The sequence below is a fragment of the Nomascus leucogenys genome, chromosome 22a (assembly GCF_006542625.1).
Source record: "Nomascus leucogenys isolate Asia chromosome 22a, Asia_NLE_v1, whole genome shotgun sequence".
Lineage (NCBI taxonomy): Eukaryota > Metazoa > Chordata > Mammalia > Primates > Hylobatidae > Nomascus > Nomascus leucogenys.
The window spans coordinates 54741583-54766580 of NC_044402.1; the positions used below are offsets into that span (position 1 = coordinate 54741583).

The 24998-nt window shown below is 52.1% G+C and overlaps 2 protein-coding genes across 3 annotated transcripts in view; one reads left to right on the forward strand and one right to left on the reverse strand.

Moving 5' to 3' along the window:
- Positions 1-9806, forward strand: part of ITPR3 (inositol 1,4,5-trisphosphate receptor type 3) — a 75243-nt gene extending 65437 nt beyond the window's left edge. The window contains exons 44-58 of the mRNA XM_030802735.1: positions 101-196; positions 334-435; positions 770-856; positions 1348-1458; positions 1530-1722; positions 1947-2072; positions 2529-2701; positions 3325-3489; positions 4207-4399; positions 4900-5004; positions 5086-5213; positions 6010-6175; positions 6786-6946; positions 8170-8331; positions 8954-9806. Coding sequence (XP_030658595.1) covers positions 101-196; positions 334-435; positions 770-856; positions 1348-1458; positions 1530-1722; positions 1947-2072; positions 2529-2701; positions 3325-3489; positions 4207-4399; positions 4900-5004; positions 5086-5213; positions 6010-6175; positions 6786-6946; positions 8170-8331; positions 8954-9022 — 2037 coding nt within the window. The 3' untranslated portion in view covers positions 9023-9806. The remainder of the gene's footprint in view (positions 1-100; positions 197-333; positions 436-769; positions 857-1347; positions 1459-1529; positions 1723-1946; positions 2073-2528; positions 2702-3324; positions 3490-4206; positions 4400-4899; positions 5005-5085; positions 5214-6009; positions 6176-6785; positions 6947-8169; positions 8332-8953) is intronic.
- On the reverse strand, positions 7541-24998 carry LOC100586250 (ubiquinol-cytochrome-c reductase complex assembly factor 2). Of its 2 annotated transcripts, none has more exons than XM_030802736.1 (4): positions 24802-24970; positions 14640-14714; positions 13712-13889; positions 7541-10998 (listed from the first exon to the last, which is right to left on the reverse strand). In XM_030802736.1, the coding sequence occupies exons 1-4, from the start codon at positions 24937-24939 to the stop codon at positions 10901-10903; spliced, it is 489 nt and encodes a 162-aa protein (XP_030658596.1). In that variant the 5' UTR covers positions 24940-24970; the 3' UTR covers positions 7541-10900. The 2 variants fall into 2 exon arrangements, with proteins under 2 accessions (XP_030658596.1, XP_003281597.1); XM_003281549.4 differs by having other exon boundaries at positions 10811-10998; positions 13712-13781; positions 24802-24998.

The window sequence follows — 24998 nt, forward strand, 5'->3', positions numbered from 1 at the left end:
TGTGAGATGGGAGAGCTGTTATGGAGAGAAATGAGGGAGAAGTTGTCAGGGGCATGGTGTCCTAAGACTGTGGCCTGCCTTCCTCCGCCCCTCCACCCAGGACAATGCCTCCAAGCTGCTCCTGGCTCTGATGGAGAGCCGGCATGACAGTGAAAATGCTGAACGCATCCTCATCAGCCTGCGACCCCAGGAGCTGGTGAGGCTGGGCAGGTGGGCAGGTGGGCAGGCGGGCAGGTGGGCAGGACCAGGCGGAGTGTGTTGGGATGGGGATGAGGGCCCGGCTGGCCCTACCGCCCTAGGAAGAGAGCATTGGAACAGGCACTGCCTCTCCAGGTGGACGTCATCAAGAAGGCCTACCTGCAGGAGGAAGAGCGTGAGAACTCGGAGGTGAGCCCACGTGAAGTGGGCCATAACATCTACATCCTGGCGCTGCAGGTACCAGTTCCACCCATGGCCCTCTGGGTGCCTGACGGCCATCACCCCCTGGCCACCATGCCCCACCCCAGCTGCCATCACCCCCCAGTCGCCATCGTCGCCCTCCAGCCACCATGTCCCCCAGCCACCATGTCCCCCAGCCACCATGTCCTCCAGCCGCCATGCCCTCCCAGCTGCCATCACCCCCCAGTCGCCATCGTCGCCCCCCAGCCACCATGTCCTCCAGCCGCCATGCCCTCCCAGCTGCCATCACCCCCCAGTTGCCATCGTCGCCCCCCAGCCACCATGTCCCCCAGCCACCATGCCCTGGTGACTGTGCTGCCTTTTCCCTCAGCTCTCCAGGCACAATAAACAGCTGCAGCACCTGCTGAAGCCGGTGAAGCGCATTCAAGAGGAGGAGGCCGAGGGTATCTCTTCCATGGTGGGTGCTGGCCCCGAGATTGGGGTGGGGGCGGGGCCTGGAGCCCAGGGAGGACCCTCGACCCAAGGGCATGGCTTGGAACAGAGGGAGGCCCTAGAATATGAGCCAGGCTAGAATTTGGGGGTACAGCTCAGGGGGCTGATTGGGACTGGCAGCCAGGGGTGAAACCCAGACAGAAATGGAAGCAAGGCTCAGGTGGGTCTGGGGTGGGTCCGGAAGCTTCAAGCAGGACCCGGGCTACACTTGGGCAGGACTGAGGAGGCCCCCACTATCCTCTGGGATTCTCTGGCCATGGCTCCCACTCCTCTCCCTTTGGCACCAGATTCTCAAGGCTCAGTGGTAGTCGGGCTGGGCTTGGCCTGGTCTGGCTTGGCAGGGACACTCGCTGAAGTGTAGTTCAGAGCTAGGCGAAGGCCTGGGAGGGTGGGGGCTGAGTGCCAGGCTTGGATGTGGAGGCTGGGGCCTGACCTCCGCGCCCTCCCCACCTCCAGCTCAGCCTCAACAACAAGCAGCTGTCACAGATGCTCAAGTCCTCAGTGCCAGCACAGGAGGAGGAGGAAGACCCCCTGGCCTACTATGAGAACCACACGTCCCAGATCGAGGTGGGCCTGTGGGCAGCAGGGGCGGGCGCGGGGGCCTGCGCCGGGTGTGACCATGTGCTGTGTGTGCTCAGATTGTGCGGCAGGACCGCAGCATGGAGCAGATCGTGTTCCCAGTGCCTGGCATCTGCCAGTTCCTGACGGAGGAAACCAAGCACCGACTCTTCACCACTACCGAGCAGGACGAGCAGGGCAGCAAAGTGAGCGACTTCTTCGACCAGTCTTCCTTCCTGCACAACGAGATGGAGTGGCAGCGCAAGCTCCGCAGTGAGGACCCGCAGGCGGGAGGGTGGGGCGGTCTGGGGCTGCTCATTGATGCCCTGTTATAACGGCCTCCCTTGCCTGCCTGTGGGTGCCCTGCGCCCACTCCCGCCTCACCCCAAGGAAGGGCTCTTCCATGCGTGGCTTCCTCCTGAGTGGGGCCCCACATGCAAGCGGCAGGGAGTGCTCACCAGGGCCCTCCAGCAGCTCACCATTGCCCTCCTCTTCAGGCATGCCGCTGATCTACTGGTTCTCCCGCCGCATGACCCTGTGGGGCAGCATCTCCTTCAACCTGGCCGTGTTTATCAACATCATCATTGCCTTCTTCTACCCTTACATGGAGGGCGCGTCCACAGGTGAGAACACAGGGCTGGCCGGCAGGTTCCCCAGGCCCTGCCATGCCTCCTCCCTGGGTTGGGGCAGAGCCTTGAGGCCAGCTGGCCTCTGAGGGGACCAGATGCAGAGTGTGCAAAAGCACCCCCTGTGCCATCCTGCGGGCTCTCGCCCCATCATGGAGACACAGGTGCGGTCCAAGGGGATGGTCAGGGTATTTGACTTCATGGGAGATGGCGCATGCAGGCACATGCACATGCACAGATGTGTCAGCCAGAAACAAGACCTGGTTGCCGCAGCTGGACAGGGCCTCCCGCTTAGGCCTGAGAGGCAGGTGTAATGAAGGAGGCTAAAACCAGGCACCAGGAACTTAACCGGGAAGGCTGCCAGGAGAAGGTGGCTTTTCGGCACCTGTTGGACCTGCTCTGGGGCCGTGGTGGGCTTGAGGGAGCCCTGCTCACCCTGCCCCTGGCCCCCAGGCGTGCTGGACTCCCCTCTCATCTCACTGCTCTTCTGGATCCTCATCTGCTTCTCCATCGCGGCCCTGTTCACCAAGCGCTACAGCATCCGCCCCCTCATCGTGGCGCTCATCCTGCGCTCCATCTACTATCTGGGCATCGGGCCCACGCTCAACATCCTGGGTGCCCTCAATGTGAGTGCCAGAGGGAGCCCCCATTCCCAAACAAGCTCATGCTCACTGTGCATTCAGACGCCAAGCTGGCCTGCTGCTTCCAGGAGCCACTGCTCTGTCCCATCCCCTCCTCTCTGTTGGGCTCCCAAGTTCCTTATAGACTGGTGGCAGGGACTGTTCTGTACCTTCTTCCTTTCCCTCAACACCTGAGGGCAGCTGGCACTCAGAGACAGAAATTCAAGAGTCCCTTTGGAGCAACAGGGTCAGGGTGGCTGTGCACACTGTGCTGGCTGTGCACTGCCCAGAGGCACTGCTACGTGGCAGACGTAAAGATTCATATATAATGACAATCTCCTGACAGATGGAAATAAAGTGCTCTGAGCAAGGAATACCTTTCCCTGATAGACCCAGTCAGTGGTCTTCTCTGTCCCCATCCTCCTTTGCCTGTACCTCACTGTCTTCCTGGAACTGAGGACCCAAGGGGCTGCCTCTGTATTCTGAGTCCCAGGCGCCTAGATGCATTTCTGGAAGCAATTTCATTAATGCCGTGCCTCCCAGGCTCTGAGCTGGGCATTGGGGGGCATGTGTGCAGATTCAGGGTAGGTGGTAGGGCACTGACCCTCATGCCTTGCACTCGTCCCCAGCTGACCAACAAGATCGTGTTTGTGGTGAGCTTCGTGGGCAACCGTGGCACCTTCATCCGGGGCTATAAGGCCATGGTCATGGACATGGAATTCCTCTACCACGTGGGCTACATCCTGACCAGTGTCCTGGGCCTCTTTGCTCATGAGCTGTTCTACAGCATCCTGGTGAGGCCTTCTGGGCGGGCTGGGGCTGGATGGGGGGGCATGGGGTGGTTGGGGCTTCCCATGAGTTGTTGGCAGTTCCCCGGCACCAGTCTCTCTGTCCAGTCCTTTTGCTGCTGGGCTGGGAGCAGTGAAATTTCAGAGTCTTCCTCTGCCTGACTCAAGCCTGGCCCTCAAGGCCCTGATGGCCACTCCTGGTGGCCATCTGACCCCTTTCTCCTATACAGTGGTGGTTCAAGCCTGGACTCTGGAGCTGGACCAGGGGTTTGCATCTCAGCTGGGCTACTACTAGCTGTGTAACTGGGCAAGTTTCTTAACTGCCCCATGCCTCAGTTTCCTCACCTGTAAAATGGGGATAACAGCCTCTGCCTTCTAAAATAATTGTGAGATGAAATGAGCTAATGCATGGAAAGCACTTACACTGTTTCCTGGCATGTAGCAAGTGCATTGTAAGAGTTGGCTGGTATTCAGCCACCCGTTTCACCCCTCATGCCTTCCCCTGGGCCACTCCCTTTCTGTGACCTTAGAATTCCAGGTTCCTCGAGAAGCTCCCCTGACAGGCCCACCCAGCTTGGTTACGACTAAGTGCAGACCTCCCTGGAGGAGCCTTGGGAAACTGTCTGGAGCCCAGGCAGCCCTCAGGGTTCCGGTGGCATCCCCAGCGAGATTGGCCGGCCCAGCTCCTCAAGGCGCCATCCCTATCTCAACCCCATCCTGCAGCTCTTTGACCTCATCTACCGTGAGGAGACGCTGTTCAATGTCATCAAGAGTGTGACCCGCAATGGCCGCTCCATCCTGCTGACAGCCCTGCTGGCCCTCATCCTGGTCTACCTCTTCTCCATCGTTGGCTTCCTCTTCCTCAAGGATGACTTCATTCTCGAGGTCGACCGGCTGCCCAACAACCACTCCACAGGTCTTGGAGGCTTCCTCTCCTGGGCAGGTTGTGGGGAATGAGGTTGGGTCTCACAAATGTCTGGCGTCAGGACCAGGACCTGCAGCGCTTACCTCGCCAGGCTCCTGTCTGCTTCTCCTCTTGGCTTCTGGGGACGTCTAGCTAACAGCAGTCGGCCTCGCTCTTTTCTGGAACACACTGAATGGGTGGGAGAGCCTTGGGTCTCTGGCCCCTAAGGAACCCCTTGCTTGAGGGCTGGAGTCCCTTGAACTGTCATTCATGTTAAACCCAGTATTTGCAGAAACTGCCCGTGTGCCAGGCCTAGAGGTACAGAGACCTCTCCCTGCCCTTAGTGTGCAACCCAGTGTGGGGGAGAGGCGTGATGACCCTTCACTGTGGCCGGACAGTGGAGGGCTGGCAGGATCAGGGAAGGTTTCCTGGAGGATGTGACACTGGGGACAGAGCCAGGGGATAAGGCCAGGCACTGGACCTCCTGGTGATCTCATCCATGTCCCCTCCAGCCAGCCCCCTGCGGATGCCACATGGAGCTGCTGCATTTGTGGACACCTGCAGTGGGGACAAGATGGACTGTGTCTCAGGGGTCTCGGTGCCTGAGGTCCTGGAAGGTGAGGGTGGTGTGTGTGCAGGAGTCTGGGTGGGGTAGGGGGAGCAGGCAGCCCGGGCCTCAACATACTCTCCGCTTGCAGAGGATGGGGAGCTGGACAGCACAGAGCGGGCCTGTGACACTCTGTTGATGTGCATCGTCACTGTCATGAACCATGGGCTACGCAACGGTGGTGGCGTGGGCGACATTCTTCGCAAGCCCTCCAAAGATGTGAGCACTCCTGCCCACTCCCAACCCTGTGGGGCCCAAGCCACTGTCCAGATCAGCAACTGTGGAGAGTCCTGTCCTTGGCCTCGCATCAGATATTCAGGGTTGAACCCCCTCCCCCGAACTTGTATCCACTTTTCCCTGCTTTCCACACCTGGCCAATTCCATGACATTACTGCTCAGCTGCCCCCCTCACCTTCCCATTCCATAAGGAAAGACTTTGAGAACCAAACTTTGCCCCAGGGCTAGGGATGGTGACCACTGGCTTTCCTAGCCCACAGCAGGCAGGCAGAGGGCGGAGCTGAGTCAGCTTTATCAGGAGGCCTCATGATTTGGCTTGGGCAGCCACGTTCCCGAATGTCAGGCCTTCCCTGTTGCTTGGGAGTGAGAGGCCGCCTGCCTGGCCAGACAGAGGGTTTCTGGGATGTGTGAGGCCAGGCGTCCTGAGGGTGGGCAGAGGTGTTCAGAGCTGCCTCTTTCCCTAACCAATGTTAGGGGCAGAGACACGCCGAGACTCGTAGCCCTACGTCCCCGCCAGACTCCTGCAGGCCTTCACCGCGGCGTGTCCTGAGTCCATGCTTTCCTAACCCAAACTCAGGGCTTCTGCTTGCAATTCTTGCTCTGTGGAGCCAGGTTGGGTCCGCTCTGCCATCTGATGGCCCCCAAGCCAGAGGCCCTCATTTCCTTCTGCTGGGGGCTGGGTCCCCAATATCACAGCCCTGGCCCCAACCTGAGTCCCGTCTTGCCCGGGCGAATGTGGGGACCACCGGGCCCAGCCTCCCTGCCTCACCCCCTGCAGGAGTCTCTCTTCCCAGCCCGAGTGGTCTATGACCTCCTGTTCTTCTTCATCGTCATCATCATCGTGCTGAACCTCATCTTTGGGGTAATCATCGACACCTTTGCTGACCTGCGTAGTGAGAAGCAGAAGAAGGAGGAGATTCTTAAGACAACATGCTTCATCTGTGGTGAGGGTTGCTTCCTGCTCTGTGGAGGCCGCAGCGGGGCTGGAACATCATCTGATGCCAGCGGCAGTGGCGGTTTGGCCCTTCGTGCCCTGGGGAACCCTGGCCTGGGGCTGATGATTTGATGCATTTGCTCATCCCAGAACTGGGGAGAACATGACCCTGCCTGAACTTGGAGTCAGAAGGGAGCGAGACACAAGCCTAGTCAGTGCCTGGAGCTTCTGGTCTCAGTCTAGTGCTTTTCCCACCCCTGAAATGAAGTGCTAGTCCCCTCACCAGCCACCTCGGGCTCAGGCAGGTGTCACCTGTATGGCCTGTAGGACCTCGCTCATTCAGCCATTCGTGCTTCCCCTGAGTTCGGGGAATTCTGGCGTTTACTCCTAGAGTCCTCGGTTGCCGCTGCGGGAAGGCTGCAGCTGCGGCAGGGCAGGATCTCCACTAAGTGGCTGCTGCTTTAAATAGAAGTGACCCAAATAGCCCAGAGCGAGCTGTTGGAAGCCCTCATCCCGAGAACAAATGCCTCCACCCCCCGGAAGCTGGGTCCCCTCCAGCAGGTGACCCTGCAGTGGCTCTTGAAGGCTGATGGTTTCATTCCCGCCCTTTGCACCCTCAGGTCTGGAGAGGGACAAGTTTGATAACAAGACAGTGTCATTTGAGGAACACATCAAGCTGGAGCACAACATGTGGAACTACTTGTACTTCATTGTGCTGGTCCGCGTGAAGAACAAGACTGACTACACGGGCCCTGAGAGCTACGTGGCCCAGATGATCAAGGTGTGAGCAGGGGCTGTGCCGGGCCTGTGGACCCAAACCAGCCATTCCAGAGTCAACATCACTGTGCACCAGAGGCCTCATGGTTTTAGCTTCTGAGTACCCTGGGCTCTGGAGAGGAGTGGCCCTGTCTGTCTGTTGGCCCTGGGAGGCCAGGCGGAGGGGCTCGGACAGCTGCAGACACTTGTTGAAAGGTCAGCAGGGCGAGGAGCAGCAGCTGGAGGCAGCTCTGGGCTGCATGGAAACCCCCTGCTGCGGAGGGGCCTCCTCGCACTTCTGGGTGTCAGGAAAAATCCCACAGCAAACCCATCAGCCCTGAAGAACACGTGTGGCATCCCTGGGCCTGCGGTGCAGTGATGCTGAGGAGGGTGGAGTTGGGGAGACCCTGCCCGTGGCCAGTGATCTGTGGGCCGCTCTCAGGGAGTGTTTTTTTAGCTCAGTGGGAAGGCAGGCTGCTTCCTAAGAAGTCTGAATTAGATGGTCCTGGGCTGAAGGGGAGCCTGGAAAAACTTTAAAAATCACTTAGAGAAATCAAATGTCATCTGTCCAATTTCTGTAATAATGGAGTGAAGGCAATGAATCATAAAGAAGGAATTCTTTATCGTTTAGTCTGTATTTCAAACTGATCTCTGTGTACAGGTTTATCTGTTGGTCTGAGAATTCACAGCTAACTACAGGGAAGCTGAGAATTGCTTGGTGTCCCCTCCCTCCCCACTCCTCTGTCCTGGGAAACGTGGCTTTGCCTCCCAGACACGTGTCAGATGCCAGCTCTCCTCAGCAGAGCCTCCAGATCCCTCAATTTGCCATCTGTCTGACTCGCATCTTCCCGGGGCGTGGGGTGTGCTTGTCAGGCAGGCGGGCGGGAGGAAGGAAGGAAGGAAGGAGATCCAGGGTCTGTCTGGGTGCAGAGGCCTTCCTCCACCTCTCAGGGGGTGTTATGAGAGTAAACAGATGGTGCTGATACCAGCAAAGGACTCAAACTCAGCTGCCGACGCTGCCTAACGGAAGTCAGCCTGTCTCGGTGGCAGAGGGTTGACAGAGGTTGACTGCCAGCTCACTCTGGCCCCAGGGAGGACCAGGTCAATTCAGATTTTCCCATGACACATCCCTGACGAGTAATTTTGTCAAGGGTGTGGCAGAAGCCTCCCCCCACATTACTGTTTTTCTAAATGAGGCCTTTCTAGGCCAGGCCCACGCCTGCTTACCCCACTGGTGATGTTTTTCAGAACAAGAACCTGGACTGGTTCCCCCGGATGCGGGCCATGTCCCTTGTCAGCAACGAGGGCGAGGGGGAGCAGAACGAGATTCGGATTCTCCAGGACAAGCTCAACTCCACCATGAAGCTGGTGTCCCACCTCACTGCCCAGCTCAACGAGCTCAAGGAGCAGGTGTACACCCCGCCTGATCCCAGGCCCACCCTGGGCTCTATCCCTGGGCAGTCCCTGCCTGCCTTCATCCTTCCTGCCCCACCCTCTTCCCCACTGGCCTCTGGCCCTGGGCCTGGATGAGAAGGCAGGTTCCAAACCCACTCTCCCCTACATGGCAAGTCAGACTGGGGTTGACAACCTCTGCCTTCAGCCACTAAAGACAAGGCCAAGTGGAAACTTAGTACAGGGTGGTGGGGCCCTCTGTCTCTCATCCCCTTCCTCTTACAGCTGCCAGGTAGGTCCTTTGAGGGGATCCCTGTCACTGGAGATGGGGAGTTTAAGGCCCTCTTGCCTAGACATCCTCCTCTGCATCTGGCAGTGCCTGCATGAAGATGAGGCAGCCTGTCAGTGGGCTGGTTTCCCAGCTGCATCAAATCCAGGGTTTGTGACACGCTAATTGAGAACAAGGGTTTGGTGCTGACATCGACATCCTTAAAGCACCCCGAGGGGCCCTGGCCCACCGCCAGTGCTGAATAGCAGCTGGGCCCACAGGGGAAGACGGGTGCCAAGCCCTTCCACAGCACCCATGGAGGGAAGGTGCCAGGCGGCCTGACCAGGCCTGTTGGCATCTGCTTAACCCTAGATGACGGAGCAGCGGAAACGCAGGCAACGCCTAGGCTTTGTGGATGTCCAGAACTGTATGAGCCGCTGAGGAGAGCCACCGAGGGCCCCAACAGGGGATGCTCATCACTGGAGACTGCGACTGGGAAGAACACTGCCCCCTCCCTCGGGTTGGGTGGCCCAGCCAGCTGGCCAGCCTCCACTCCCACTCTGCCAGACACCCCGACACCCACCCAGGCTTTGAAGAGCATGGAGGGGGAGCCTCAGAGCTGACAGTCCTGCTTAGAGCCCTTAAAAAAAAGACTTGAAAGTTCCCTGGGACTCAGTTTACCTTAATGCCTTAGCAGAAGATAAATCCTACCTAGAGACCTTTGTTCCTTAAAGCAATAACTGACAACTCTTTGTAGTCCTCTTGTGGGTAGTTAAGAGTGGGGTCACCCCTTTATCTCCAAGCACTACATTTTGGCTGCTGCCGGCCTCTGGGGGAGGTGGCAGTAATGCTGTTACTAGTGATTTTAGGGCTTTGTTATTTAACTTATTCCAAGGGTGCTGTGCTCAGCCCTGCCCATGGCTGTGCAGCTCCCTCTGTGCCTCAGATCTGCTGTAGCCAGTGCAGACCTCACTGTCGTGTCCATGCCACCCCCGGCATAGCTCCAGGTGGCCTGATGACTCCATGATGGACGATCTTGCTCCCGGGACCTGCCTCTTCCCAGGCTTCCTGGGGAAGAGTTGTACACCCAGGAAACAAGGGCTGAGCTGCGTTCGCGTGGCTGTTTCATGACCGCTTGTTTTTCTCCTTTTGGTGTAATGTTTTACAAATCCTTTGGCCTGAGAACTAATATGTTAATTGCCTTAAATAAATTAATAGAAATCTAGTCCGTTAAAAAGGGATGTGTTTCCTGCACTCCCCCAGTGGCTGTGGGGATTAACAGGACACACTGGCAGAAGACAGGAACAAGAGCCCCTCCCTGTTGGCCTTGCCTCTCCTCAGGCTCTCAGGAGATGCGCTGAGTGACATCCTGTCTCAGGGGTCCTCCCCTGAGATTTCCCTACCCAGAACTGCATTTCGGCATAACTGGTTTCTACGGCAGTCCTGTCCATTTTATTTTATGCATTTCAGAACATCCTGAGGAGTCTAGACACAGACGAGGTTAAGAACCCACTTCCACTTTGTACCCACCAGGGGCGCTGTGGGCCCACCCCTGTCCCTCACGGTTCCAGACAGAAGGATGCTCAATATCAGTAAGAGCCAAGGTTCCATGGAATAATGAGGTGACCCTGTGTGTGTCCTCAGCCAGCAGGGCCTCTGACTTGTGGCCACCTACAGAGCCTGCCCACAGTGCTGAAGCCAACTGCAGCTGAGGCCCCGCCTGGCTAAGGCCTGTCTATAGCTTCCCTGTCCCTTAAGCCAACTGGGCAATGTGGGTTTTTGCAAGGTCAGGGACAGAGGCTTAAGGTCCGTCCTCTGAGTCAGTGGGGATGAGGGCCAAGCAGGCGTTTTGCCTCTCTCGGCCTCACACCTCTCTGCTGCTTTCTGTTTGCAACAGGATGCCCTTTTCAGTATTTACTGCTATTTTTGGCTTTCTCCCAGGAGCTCCTACAACAAAAGGGAGCCTGAGTATCTTGCCAGGAGACACCAGACCCCTGCTGGAGGGGCGGGGGCTCCTGTGGCAATGCAGGAAGCACCTTGTGCCTAGGTCCCATTACCCTCCCTTGTCAGGCCCAGAGGGAAACCTGCATTTCCTCTCCCCAGGAGATTTCCCTACCCTGAGCAGCAGTCACAGCAGATAGCTCAATCACCATCCCTTCTCAGGCTGAAACTTTCTTTACAGCAGCAAGGGTTTCCTTTCTGGGAAAGCTAGAGGAGATTCCCAAACCGTAAGGTCAGGGGGAAACTGGGGCAGTTTTATTGATGATGGCAATGTACAAGACTCCACACCTAGGTATGTGCACGGGGTAAGGCCCGCGCTCAGGCCTTATGATCCTCCTCAGGACCCCTGGGGGCAAACTTCTCCTGCAGTTTCTTCCACATGCTTTTATCCATTTCCTTAAGCTCTTCCAAGGTGTCTGCAAAAGGGGAAGACAAAAAGAGAGAGGGACTGAAGTCTAAAACTTGATAACATAGACTGGACCCATTGGGCTTTCCCGACACAAGCATGCCTTGCTTTTCACACAGTGTGTTCCTGAAAAAAGGGAGGTGTAGACCCAGCTTCTGAAGAGCAGATCAAACAAGGTAACAGAAGTGACCACTCGTGGTGACTGAGTACTGTGTGCCAGGCTCTGTGCCCAGCACGCTCTCAGTGGTCTCCTGCCCTCTCCTCACCCTCAGCATCAAAGCGGGGTGTGCTGCTCGTTGCCCTGCTCCGTATGAGGGCAAAGAAATGGCCCTGCGCTGTCCGCTGTGCAACCCACAGACCCAGATGCTTCATCTCAAAATTTGGCCTGCTCCACACAGCCCTTCCTGTCCCCAATTTTCAGGTGTGGAAACTGAGGCAGGAGGCGGTGAAGTAACCTGCTCAGGTTGCACAGCTGAGAAGTGAAGCAGGGATTTGAATCCTGGCGTGTGGACCCAGCACATGCTGTGGAGTTGAGCAGGCACTGGGAGGGGGATGGACTTGGACATGAATCCCAGCCCATCTCCCACTCTGGGTCCACTCAAGCAAATTACTTAACCCTCTACACTTCGGGTTCCTCATCTGTAAAATGAAGATAAAAACACATCTGCAGACAACTTGGGGAGAGGTGAAAAAGAAAGAAAAAAAACACACGTACCTCAAAAGTTGTAAGGATTAAAGAAAATCATGGAAGTAACTCGCTTGGCATACAGCCTGCACTCAATGAAAAGGCAGCCATCTCCACCACAATGCAGGCGGGAGGGGCTCTTGTTTAAGAAAATACACGTCCCCACACCCAGGAACCAAAGCAGGGTTTCTTGGCCTTAGCACTACCAACACTTTGGGCCAGATAATTTTTCGTCATGGGCTGGCCTGTGCATCACTGAAGGCTGTTTTGAAGCATCCTGGACTCTACCCACTAATACCAGTAGCACCGCTGACCCCACCACCAGTTGTGACAACTAAAAATGTCTCCAGACATTGCCACTTGTCCCCTAGGGGGGCAAACCCCCCCCACAGTACAGAACCATTTGTCTAAAGTCTCTAGGGCTAATGTTCCATGAAATCTAATTTTATGTGTATGTTAAATTTTAGATAGTCTTATAATATTGTTTTGCTTTACCGGCCTGAATTTTCATGTTAACAAAACTACTGGAGAAAAAAGAGTATCTTTTCTGACCAAAAAAGGTAACAGAAAAAAGCCCCCGCTCTGGAGCTTTTCCAGAAGTCCATGTTTCCAGTGTCCAGGTGGACACTGAGGGATCCTGTCCACCACCAAGCCCTGAGGCCTCCCTTAGGCGCTTTCCATGACCCCAATCCCAGGGTGGACACACATGTGACCCAGAACACAGTACATTTCAGACTCGCCAGGCCCTCAAAGCCTCTCACTACAAGGTGCTGCAGGTCTTTTCTTGTCCTGTCAGAGGAAACATTTGGTAAGCTTACGCCACACAATTTGCAACAAAAATATGAGGCTTGCTGTGAAAACAAATTCTCAGCAAATTTCCTGGAACTAAACTCGCAGCCAGAACAAGCTGCAGCGCGGACCAATGGCGGGACTATCTCTCAGCCTTCGTTGCTGCCTGTTTTCCACTTGCAGAGCCTGCCCTGAGGTGAACAAAACAGGGCAGAGGCAGGGCCTCTGGAAATTACTTCCACCCTCACTTCAAGTTCAAACTTTGCTCAAACTGTCCAGGGCCCTCAATAATGTGCATCAATGCTGCTAATTACATGGACCCAGGGATATAGGAGTAAATTTACACATTAAAAAAAAATTGCCAATAAAGTGATTCTGCCTGGCCAAAATATCTTCACCGCGGTTTCCCAGAGAGTACTGAAATAAAAATAGGGTTAGAGTTGACATGTAATAGCAGGTGACACCACCAGGTTTTAATCTCAGAAGAGAGTTTTCTAGAAGCCCAAATCCTCAAAACTAAGTTGCTGAAGGCTGCCAGAAGAAGAGGAAAGACATATTTCTAGAATACCAGAAGGAAATGTGTCAGGGCCATGGCCTCCCAGAAAAGGTTAGCCTATTTTTGTATATAATATACTTGGCAATAAAAATAGTAATTTTCCAGTACCTGCCTACTTCATCCCTGGCTCTCTGGCCCCCATCCTTAGGGACAGTGGAGATAGGGAAGTAAGGAAAGGATGGGCTTGGCAGGATGTTTCCTTTCTTGATAATCAGAGTTTATCAATGACTCTAAAACATACCTAGTTAAACTCATATCTAACCCACAGACCACGTCCCCTGGGTCAGATAACTCTTAGGCGGATATCCCCAAACACGTTTATTGAATGGCTTTTTGTTTTAATTAAAACCTTCATTGTTTATAAAGCCCTCTAAAGACCATAAAAATAAAACTATTTTCCTTCTATCCTGATTTCAACTACTTCCATTTGGCAAATATGTATTCCCCTGTTCCCTGCTGCACAGCCTTGAATTTAAAAGCACTAAAGATAGATTTTCTTTTTTAAATAACGCCTTTGACCTTCTCCACAGTATATGGTCAAAATGCATGAGCCCTGTAGCTTCACAATTTCCTCTGGGCTGTTCTACAAGACTTTCCATCAAGCAAAGCTGTCTTCTTAGACAATTCTCCTTGGCCACTCAAACTCATAATCATTTGCAAACCAATGAGAAAAGGCAGCTGTGCTTTCATTACCTGAGGACAGGATCAGCTTGTACTCTTCCAACGACAGGCCACTGAAGCTGGTGTCTCTGGGGCGAGGGTACTGGTCACCGGGGCAGAGAGGAAGTGAAGGAAGGGGAGAGATCAGCACACAAGCCTTGCTCTCTAACTGCATTTCACCTGGGCCCTGGGCAACCAGAGGCCAGGAGGCCTAGCAAGGAGAAGAGCAGAGCCATCTTGAGGTCAAGACTTGGCCTCGCAAGAACCAGTAGTCTCTAGCAGGCAGCTCCAACTATAACGTACCCATGAATCCTCCCTGGAAAACGCAGGTATGAGTGGGGCCCCCGATTCTGCATTTCTCACCAGCTCTCAGGTGATGCCCATGCTGCTGCTCATGGATCACATGTTAGTAGGGAGGATTTAGAAAAAATCAATTTTCCACATAGGCATATGGCCACATATGTTTGTGGAGTTACTGAGCATATTTCTCAAGTATGGGAAAAACCACTCTAAATGGAATTTGACGGTAATCATGTTGGGCCCAGCTCTGTAAAAGGATGGCACTTTCCCAATCATCCCATCTTTATCACCAGCGTATGGGGAGGTGTCAGTTCCATCAGAGTTCCATCAGGTGTCAGTTACATCAGAAAATAGGTATAAATCCAATGGCTGTCAGATCCTCCCAGGAGCACACACTGGCATATCAAATACATGGCTTCTATTCATAATTGGTTTTCTTTGTTTCTTCCCTATTCCCTATATTCACAATTTTAAATAGCTTTTATTTAGGTGGCCTAAAAGCCTCTACCAGGCACCTCTGTTGGCTTGGTTGAAATTACTGGTTTCATTTGAACGCAGCAAAGCCAAGTCTTTACAAAACGTTATATAGTCAGATTTTCACTCATTCTTATTAGTTGTCCCATCAGAAAGCTGGGGATATAAAAGACTGTGGCCCACTCACCTTGTGTTTGTAGTAGTTTGAATGGAGTCGCGCTAAGCTCTCGTACATCTGATCACAGGCCTCAGGCTCTGCAACCTGAAAAGCAAAGAACCCCAAAGGAGGTGAGCAAAGGAGTCCTGCCTCCCACAGTGTCTGTACCTTGAGGAAAGACCATACTTAATAAAGCGTTCACATGAAGCAGGCCTGCAGCTAGCACTGGCTTCTCCACTCTGCGGGAAGCAAACCTGGACTACAGCTCTGCTATTAGAAACTACTTTTTGGAGGCATAGCTCTGCCTCATCAACTCCCCAACCTGCAGAAAAATCAGATCAATTAATCAGCAAACAAGCATTTGTTGAGCATCTGTGACTTGTGAGCCACGACACCAGATGCAGTGGGAGATGCCACAATAGAAATGTAAGGTTGGAAAGGCATGCCTAACAAAGGGGGTACTGGGCAGAGTGGGCTACAGGGACTCAGTGGGGGAGTCCCCACATGCTCAAGTGGTCAGTGCATGATGGAAGTGAGACGATGCTAGGTTCTGAAGGAAGCACAGGGGTCAGCAAGCAGAAGGGAGAAGGGCGGGCCTTCCTGGGGGAGGAGATGCCGTCACCAAGGAAGAGGAGGCAGGAATCCTGTGGGATGCTTCAGGCCAGACCAGTAGATGCTTTTCTTTTTTTGAGATGGAGTCTCATTCTATTGCCCAGGCTGGAGTGCACTGGCACAATCTTGGCTCACTGCAACCTCCGCCTCCTGGGTTCAAGCAATTCTCCAGGCTCAGCCTCCCGAGTAGCTGGGATTAAAGGCATGTGCCACCACACCCAGCTAATTTTTGTATTTTTTTGTAGAGACAGGGTTTCACCATGCTGGCCAGGCTGGTTTCGAACTCCTGACCTCAAGTGATCCACCTGCCTCAGCCTCCCAGAGTGCTGGGGTTACAGGCGTGAGTCACCATGCCCGGCCTCAGACCAACAGATTATTTTAGCAAAGGCAAAGAAACAAATCATCTGAGTTCTCATCTGTGATAAGTGGGGAGCTGCTGAAACTCTACAAGAAGGAAAGAAACATGAAGAAGGCAACATTTAAGATAAAATGGGTAAACTGAGGAGAACCAAGATGGGACCACAGTTAGGTCCTGCTAGAAAGGAGATGGCCCAGAACACTGAGGCCTTGCCATAGAAAGGGGGATATAAGTCAATTCTCTGGTGCCAGAGACAGCGGTGCCCCTGCTGGACATTCTCAGGAAGACAGGCAGCGTACAGAGGAGGCGTGGTCTTTTCCCTTGCACCTCTTCTAACTTTCCCTTTACTCTGTCCTTGCTATTATTTATGTATAGTTCTTTACATTTTTCTGCCAAGAATTTTGAAAAGCTCCCCAGAACAAAACTTTCTCTTTTACATTTTTTTTCCCCCAGAATTCAAATGATGGATTTTTTCCTAACTTAAATCCTTCCTTGGAGAAGGCAGAGCATAAATAAATCAGTAGTAAAGCAGTTTAATAGGCAGCTCCACTGCTGTCTCTCTGTGCATGTCAAATGAGGTCCCTACTTTACAGCAAACAAAAAAGACAATCCATCATTTAGTTCTACCTGACCCATTCCTGGGTTCAGGCTACTCATCATGAGAATGTACAGCTAGATACATCAGAAGAGGAAGGATTATGGCCTGAGGAGGTGGCCAGTGTTTGCCGAATAATAATCAAAGTCATTATCTGAGTGGACAGAATGAATGGAAAAGTATGAGGCTGGTGTCTCCCTGCTGCTGGTCAGCTCTTCTGGGGAAAGTCCCGTTAGAATGGAATTCTGCACACATCTGGACAAACACATCTGGAACATTTCTTCAGCAGGGCGCGCACAGCCAAGAGCTAACGCTAGAGTGCAGTGGCGAGATCTCAGCTCACTGCAACCTCCCCTCCCGGGTTCAAGTGATTCTTCTGCCTCAGCCTCCCAAGTAGCTGGGATTACAGGTACCCACCACTACGCCCAGCTAATTTTGTGTATTTTTAGCAGAGACAAGCTTTCGCCATGTTGGCCAGGCTGGTCTGGAACTCCTGACCTTGTGATTTGCCCACCTCGGCCTCCCAAAGTGCACTCACTTACAAATTTAACAGACATTCATCGAGACCCTATAGCATGCTTGACCCATCTATAAGCAGGGGACGCTTGGGTGAATGAGTATCTCCAAGGCTGTAGGGAGCAGTGGAGTCAAACTGCCTGGGTTGAATCCTGGCACCATCCCTTATCAGCTATGTGATGTCAGGCAAACCATTCACTCTTCCCCCATGAAAGACACTTGAAAAAAAAAAAAAAGTTGCCACAGTTTATCTTTCTCTGTATCTGTACATACATATCTTTCTTCTGATCCACTTGAAAGTAGGAGCATAATGCCCCTTCACCCCATATTTCAGTGTGCATTTCCTAAGAACAAGAACATTCTCTTATATAACCACAGTTCAATGATCAAATTCAGGCCACTTAACATCGATACAACACTATTATCTAATGCACAGTCTATATTCCAATTCTGTCAATTGTCTCAATAATAATCTATGGAAACACAGGATGTCCTGCTGCATTTAACAGTCATGTATCTTTTAGTCTCCTTTAATCCGGGACAGTTCCTTGGCCTTTGTCTTCCATGCACTGAACATTTTTGAAGCATACTGGCCAACTTAACCTTTCTTTTAAAAGAAAATATAATAATAGCCCCTACTTCCCAGGGTGGTGTGAGGATAAATGAGGTAATGCTTGGGCTGCTCTGAATTCCGGGCCTAGAACACCGATAAATGTGAGTGATTAGTTTTTCTCACAGTTATTAGTAGTAAAGAGTTGTAGTAAACACAGGCCCCGTCTCATAAATTAAGAGGGGAAACGACAGAACAGTTCAGAACCACCATGGTGGGAGTGGAACGAAGGGGCACGTACAAGGTGCTACGGGCCTGCGGGGCCAGGCAGGAAGTGCTAGAGGATGAGCGGCTGAGGATGGGCGCATGTACCAGCAAGGGAGTGGGGTGCTCCAGGCACAGGACCAGGTGGAGCCCGTGCCCAGGGAATCCATGGGTCAGCATGTTATCAGTGGATCAGCATGGCTGGTGTGCAATGCCGAGGGTGGCGCTGGAAATGGAAGTAAGGATGAAAAACTGCTGAGGCTTCACTCCTGACTGACCCTGGTGGCCCTCAGCAGTCACTGAGCACTCCATGGTCTGCCAAGAGAGCAGCTGTTTGCTGCACCTGGTCTTCACCTGATGGCCGCTTATCTGGACCTTCCCGTCCTGCCACCATCCCCACCACCTTCCCAACCAAGCTCTTAGGAAAGGAGTCCACACGCTGATTTGCCTTCCTCCCATAGCCTCTGCCTCTCTCCTGGGCTCCTAACACTGCTTCCTGATAAACCTGCATTCCGACCAGATCCGCACCCTCAAACACCTTGTCAACTCAAGTTCCCTTCCTGCTCCAACTTCTCTAGCAGTGATAAGTCACCAGTAGGCTGCTCAGCAACCTTATATCACACCCTCAAGCAGGTGTGGTATAAGGTGCTGGCCTTCCTTGCCACCTAGTCCCATCCCTGATGAGCAGCAGTACAGACAGGAGGGGCACGGGGGCGGGTCACCCTTGCAGAGTGCTGCTCCTGTAAGAGCAAAGTGCACAGTCTCAGTGCAAAAAGCAAAGTGACCCTCAGGTACTCTCACTTTTTTTTTTTTTTTTTTTTAAGACAGATCTCGCTCTGTTGCCCAGGCTGGAGTGCAGTGGCACAATCTCGGCTCCCTGCAAGCTCCGCCTCCCGGGTTCATGCCATTTTCCTGCCTCAGCCTCCCAAGTAGCTGGAACTATAGGCACCCGCTACCATGCCTGGCTAATTTTTTGTATTTTTAGTAGAGACAGGGTTTCACCGTGTTAGCCAGGATGGTCTCGATCTCTTGACCTTGTGATCCGCTCGCCTCGGCCTCCCAAAGTGCTGGGATTACAGGCTTGAGCCACCGTGCCCGACCACTCTCACTTCTGAAGCTTCCTCTGTGTGAAAGAGACAGTCTCCTAGAGAGTTCCCAGAATTCCTGGACTCAGTTGTAATCTGAGAAAGAAAACCAAACACCTGAGTCCTAAAAACAGACTTGCCATCCAGTTTCCCGTCTGAGGTCAGAAGGTGTCTAACTGAGGCTGTAAAAGCAGCTCAGTGGAGGTGACAGGAGTTTGAGACATGCCCATTTCTAGCCAAGTTCTTACTGCCTCAGGAGTGATGAAGCCTTGGCCAATGCTGGGTTCCTAGCCACAGATAACTCAAGCTCAGCAATTAAAAAAGTCATGCTTACTACTTAAAAGGATGTCAGTGGAGACATCTGTCGAATTCCAGAAGCCTCACCACGTTCCTATAGCTTACACTCTATTCACAGACTCCAGCACTAACATTCCTGAGTTCTGAAATGCAGTTTTTCTGATGAAATGGACTGCATTTTTAGAAATATTCTTAATACAAGCTTTAAATTACCTGATTTTGCATTCAGGACTAATAACAGTGCTGGGTTTGAAAAAGGCAGCAGTGGGGACATTATGAAAAATTCAGCACTGCTCCCCAAATGTGAATAAAATAGACGTTCATCTGACGAGTGTCCTTTATAGTTCTATTTTTGCTCCTTTTGCATTTCCCCTGTTCAGTCGTCAGTAAATTTCTCTTTACCATATTAAACTTTTATACATACAAATCTACATCAGTGCTGCAGGCACTGATTTCGATTTTCCAAATTGAATTTTGGGTGGTGACAGCAATTGGTACAGCGGCCCCTATTCTAGTCACACAAAGGGACGCATAAGCACTTTTGGGAAAGGGTGTTGCAAATTGCTTTGCTAATTAAGGTAGAGCTGGATTCGGTCCAGGAGGATCTACAAAAAAAGGTTTTCAAGACTTGGTAATGAACTTCTGAAATGAGTTCATTCTGTTATGGGAGCCTATTCCCTTCTATTGGGTTGAAAATGTATTTCTTGAGCACCTACTATAGAAAGAGTGCTCCACTAGGGGACTGTGAGGGGCCATAAAGAAGAAGACCCAGGCCGGCTATGGAGAAGCTGGCAGGCACACTACAGAGACAAGATACACATGAATTAGAAACCAACCCTGCCTGGGGCAGTGTGCAAGCGAGAGCCAGAGCTGTGGAGCACGGGCTGCTGCACGAGTCCCGAGGTAGGAGTTGGGCACCAGGCTGTGCTGATGGGGAGGTGTGGCAGGGAAGGGCTGAGTTTCACTGCAGCGACAGTGCATAGAGTGAGGAGTGCCGACCTGGGCATGAGTGACACGGGGACCAGAAATGACTGGGGGGATGAGGCATGAAGAGGCACAGGACAAGGGTGTTTTAGGCAGGCAGGGCTTTTAAGGGGAACCCAAGGAGGGCTCCAAGAGCCTTGGAAGCCACCAAATTCTTGATAAACTCTGTGTTTGTTTTGGGGTTGTAGGGGTGCAGTGATCCACAGTGCACTTAAGTCTCAAAGGATCAGAATCGCTTGTACCATGGCCAGTTTGGGAGACCATGAGAGGATACCCTTGCTGAGCCTGGGGCTCGTGTTGGGGTGGTGAGAGGCAAGGTTGGAAACACAGGCTGGGACCAAGGATCAGAGGCACTGCAGGGTCTCACAAAGTTGCCTGCCACCTGTCCAGGAGGCAACGGGCAGACCGCAAAGATCTTTGAATAAAGTAGTGACCCACCAGAAGTGGCCAAGAATTTATCCCCTTCAGGTGGAGCATTGCAGCTTTACATACGCAGAGATAAACGCCACCCCTTGGTGTGAATACTACCCTAGCTCACACTGGCACCATTCAGAACTGAGAGAGAAAAAAAGATGGAGATGTTTGCATTCCCTCTTAGAGATGATTCTCCTTACAACTCCAGGTTTTCGATGGGCTCAATACATAACTAAAAATAGGATAATCTGTTCTTAGGACACTCTTCAAAAACATGACTTCAGGGGGCCCACAAGTGGGGGTGAGCAACGTTGAGATGGCTTCACTGTGGCCAGCATAGGCCAGGTGGCTTGGGAGCTAGCTCCCTGCCACACTGAGGAATGACAAGGACCAGGCCTCAACTGGATGACTGAGAAAACAGAAGCATAAAAAAACCTTTGAATTCTCCTCTGAGAAGGTGGAAATACCATTTACATTATTAGAAACCCAAGAAAAAGTTTAACTTCTTTCAAACTGGGCCAATGTTATTACACTTAAACTTGGATACAATACAGTTAGAACTCCCTGGTGGGCGAAGAGCAGCAGCTCTTCCAGGACGCCCCTTGGAGTTGCACCTTGTGCTACATAAGTGGGTGCTGGTGTGCAGTCCGGGATCTTTTAGGAAGCACCTAATGAACTCATTAGAAAGATCTGCTCCTTTCTCTGTTGTTAAGTCAACAATTACAGTTGTTGTGCCACCTTTCCCCACATTGCAATTCTTTTATTAAGCTCTCCGCGCTGTAGGAAACACGTGTTCTCAGACAAACTGTATTCAAAATGGGCAAAGCCCATAAACACTGACTTTTTAAAACTACACAATAGGATATGGGGTGTAAGAGGAGTTACATGTGTTCCTGCTCCCACCACCACCTCCCCACTTGGTGGGTTTAGGGTGGACCATAAGACTCCCCAGAGGGCAATTTGAGGTGGAATAAATGGAGGCAGTGGTTTTTTGTACTCTGGGTTTGAGTATGAATTATTAATTTGCCCTTTAGTTAACTCAGCTTTTCTCCACCTGGTGTCCCACCCAGGACCATCTTTCTTCCCATCTGGACTGGTAGTGGCTGGGGCAAAGAATAGGTGGGTAAACACAGGGAGTTCCATTTGCTGCCCAAACTATGGCCCAAAAAGCTTTGAACAGGCAACCAGGGGAAGGAAGTGGTTTGACGTTCATGGAATAAGAGGTTGTTCTAACAATCACTTGGAACAGCAGCTGAGGAAAGGCCAGGCACCCAGGAGATGATGCACACTAGGGCCAGGAGGGCTGGGTCTGTTTCTCACTTGGCTTGTCTCTTATGGTTACAGAACCCCCAGTGCGTTGTCTTGTTTTTCTGATGTGTTTCCTCATCTGTAAAATGGGAACAGTAACGGCTACCACTCAGCTGCACTAAGGATTAAATGAGATCATGCCGGCAAAGGTGTGTTGTGTACCTTTCGGGGTGATCATTAAGACGAAGGACGCCAAGAGGCTGAGAGGAGGACTCACTGTCCCTCTCCTCTACGGGAATGGAAAGACGGCATGAGCAGAGCTACTTTCCCCTCCAGTCCTGTCTTCTGGCAACCGGCATAATCATGCTAGTCAGTCAACTGGATCTAATCCCCACCTCCTGCTGCCAGTTTAATGAAGAGCCTACCAGAATCACATCACCTTGCTTTCTCAAGATCTTTATCAACGATCTGGGGGTGTCAGTAGGAGTGACTCGCAGTAGTGTTTTCAATTCCAGCGAGGAATTGCGCCCTTCAAAAATTACCACAAACATTTACTAAGGCCAGGTGCATTCTCAGGTGACATTAGGATGAGGTACCGCAACAGTGGTCCTGAGTAATGCACCTGCTGCCATCGTGATGCACTGGTTCACTCTACCAGGAATGCATTCATCAGCTGCTACAGAATCACTAACAGAGCCATGACTTGCATCTGCAGCTGGGACTCAAACCTGTGTGGGCCTTTGACTGATCAGGAATGATTGCCCTAGGTGATGACAACTCCAAAAGAGAAAACTCTTTCCTCCTTTGCTGGCTCCTCTTACACTAACAATCAAGCAAGTGAATGTAACGCTCTCTCACCTCCCCAAGGATGGAGCCTCTGACTGCCCAACTGTAAGCTCCTTGGTGGTGAGGACCAGGTTATGGCCTTCTTCCATAGATCCTGAAATTTCCCAAACATGGTAAGCTCTCAAATCAATTCTCACCACTCAGGACACACAAATATTCCTTTCTCACTCTTCACAACTTCTCTTCATCTAGTTCTGCTACATCTGAAAATATATTCAAATTATCTTTGTCTCATGAGCCACAACCAATTATTTACTTATCCATTCAGACATTTGCTGAGTGTTTTTTATGGGCCAAGAACTATGCTAGACACTGCTAGGGGAGAGGGGGAAAGATAAAAATGGCATCATCTCTATTTTCAGGAAGCTCATACTAAAAATATGCAGGGAGTACAGCTTTAGAAAGTTCACGGGGTTTGTAGAATTGGGACTAGATAAGATTCTTGCCTTAAAGATCTTTACACTTTGGGCCAGTGAAGACCACCATGAATGATGGGAGGGCCCTGGGTATCGTATAACCTGGACCAGACACTCCCCAGGCTGCCAGCCAATCTGCAGTCCAGTCACAATGATGCCACTGGGTGTGCTCCTGCTCCTTTAGGTGGGCTGGCTTGGCTCTGTTTTGGGTTAAACTGCAAAAAAAAAGAAAAAGAAAAAAGACCATGTTCCTTCTTTGACAAGTCTTGGCCAAGTTTCACAAGTCATTTCTTCAGACTGCGTGTATATGCATCTCATTTCATTTCTGGTCTCTTGCCCGAGCCCCAGGCTCAAATATAGCACTGCCTACTTGACATTGCCACTTGGAAATCGGTGTACTTGGCATCTCAGGTTTAACCTGCTTAACACCAAACTCAAGATAGTCTTCCTACACTTCACCTATTTCTACCTCAGTAAACGGCACCATCTTAGACCTAGATGCCCAGGCCAAAAAATATCTAGGTGCTATCTTTGGTTCCTCTCTTTTCCTTTATCCCACATCCCACATATCGGCATGTCCTGCTGACTCAACCTGCGCATAACCTGAATCCAGCCACTTCCATCTTCTGTGCTGCCGTCCTCATCCAACCCCCTACCATCTCTTGCTTGTAATACCATAATCGGCTTCTCTCCAGCCTCTGTTTTTTTGTTATTGCCCCCTATAACCCACTCACCACATACAACCAGAATAGTCTTTTAAAAAGTAAATTAGGGCACATCAGTCTCCTCACTAAACATCCCCAGTGACTTCTCACTGGCATTACAATGAGGTCTAACAGCTAATCAGAGCAGATAATATCCTACTGTGCCTGGCTCCCGACTTCCACCTTAGCAAACTCCACCTTACTTACTACCCTGCAGCCATTCTGGCTTGCTTTCTGTCCTAAAACACGTCAATCTGCCTCCTGCCTCTGGACATGTGCAGTGTCTGGAATGTCCTTCCCGCCAAGTGTACATGGCTAGCTCATCCTCTCTTGCCTTAGGTCTCACCTATGTGTCACCTCCTCAGAAAGGCCCGACTAATAACATTACCGTTTTATCATGCTACCCTATTTTCTATCGATCACAGTACTTATCTGTCTTACGTACACCTACCTGCTTATTGTGTCCTGAACTACCATGTAAAACTTCATGCGGGCAGGACTTCACCTGTTTAACACTGCTGTTTCCCTAGCACCGTTCCAGGCATATGGTAGGTGCTCAATAAATACGAGCTATATGAATGAATGAATCCCAGAGCTGCAGCACCAACCTGGAGGAGAGCAAGAACACAGGCCTACTACTCACACACAGCTGCGTGAGCTGAGGACCCAAACCCGCTGCACAGGCTTACAGGGGCTCAGGAAGAACGCAAACGCTTAGCGGGGACCTGCAGAGTTAACTGGGGATTACCTCAGTCAATACACAACACTGCGAAATAATGAGGTAATGGTACCGTGACACGTGAGCAAAAAGCTGAGGCTGTCACCAGCTGCCACTGGTGGTGTGGGTCTGAACTCTGTCTGCACCTTGAATCACCTGGAGAGCTTTTAAAACTCTGAGGTCAAAACCCCACCCCTAGAGATTCTGCATTTGAAGTTTTTGTTTGTTTTTTGATTTGTAGAGACAGAGTCCCACTATGTTGCCCAGGCTGACCTCCTGGGCTCAAGCGATCCTCCCGCCTCAGCCTCTCGGAGTGCTGGGATTATAGGTGTGAACCACCGCACCCGGCCCATCTGGAGTTTTAAAAAAGCTTCTTCGACAATTCCAAGGTGCAGCCGGGGGAGAGCGCTGAATACAACGGGCGTCGCTATCAGTAGCTCCCTGGGGGGAAAAGGGGGTCCGTGCTCACGTGCTGCCTGGAAAGAGGGCGCGCGCATGCGCAGATCCCTCTTCTTGCACGCTCGTTGGCCCCGACCCTGCCTCGTCCTTTCCTCCCCTCGTCCCAGCCGCCTCCCCGCCAGTCACCTGGGTATTCTCTCCCTCCCGAAAGGCTTGTGCTACCCGCTGTCGCAGGTAAGCGCCCAAGTCCCGGCCCCGTTTGGTCTCGTCCACTGGCCATTCCTCACAGAGCTTAAGGAAACGCCGGTACCGGCTAGCCGCCATTTTGGGCCCCGCGTCTTCCCGCCTTAGGGGGAGGAGTTGGCGCCGAGGGATGGCGCTTG

Bases quoted from the DNA above. Each gene is read 5' to 3' on its own strand.
- LOC100586250 (XM_030802736.1), bottom strand. From the start codon at position 24,939: ATGGCGGCTAGCCGGTACCGGCGTTTCCTTAAGCTCTGTGAGGAATGG. The intron at 14,715-24,801 runs GTGACTGGCGGG...TTTGCTTTTCAG, and splicing joins GGGAGGGAGAGAATACCCAG to GTTGCAGAGCCTGAGGCCTG. The intron at 10,999-13,711 runs GTAATGAAAGCA...CCCCTTTTGCAG, and splicing joins CAAGCTGATCCTGTCCTCAG to ACACCTTGGAAGAGCTTAAG.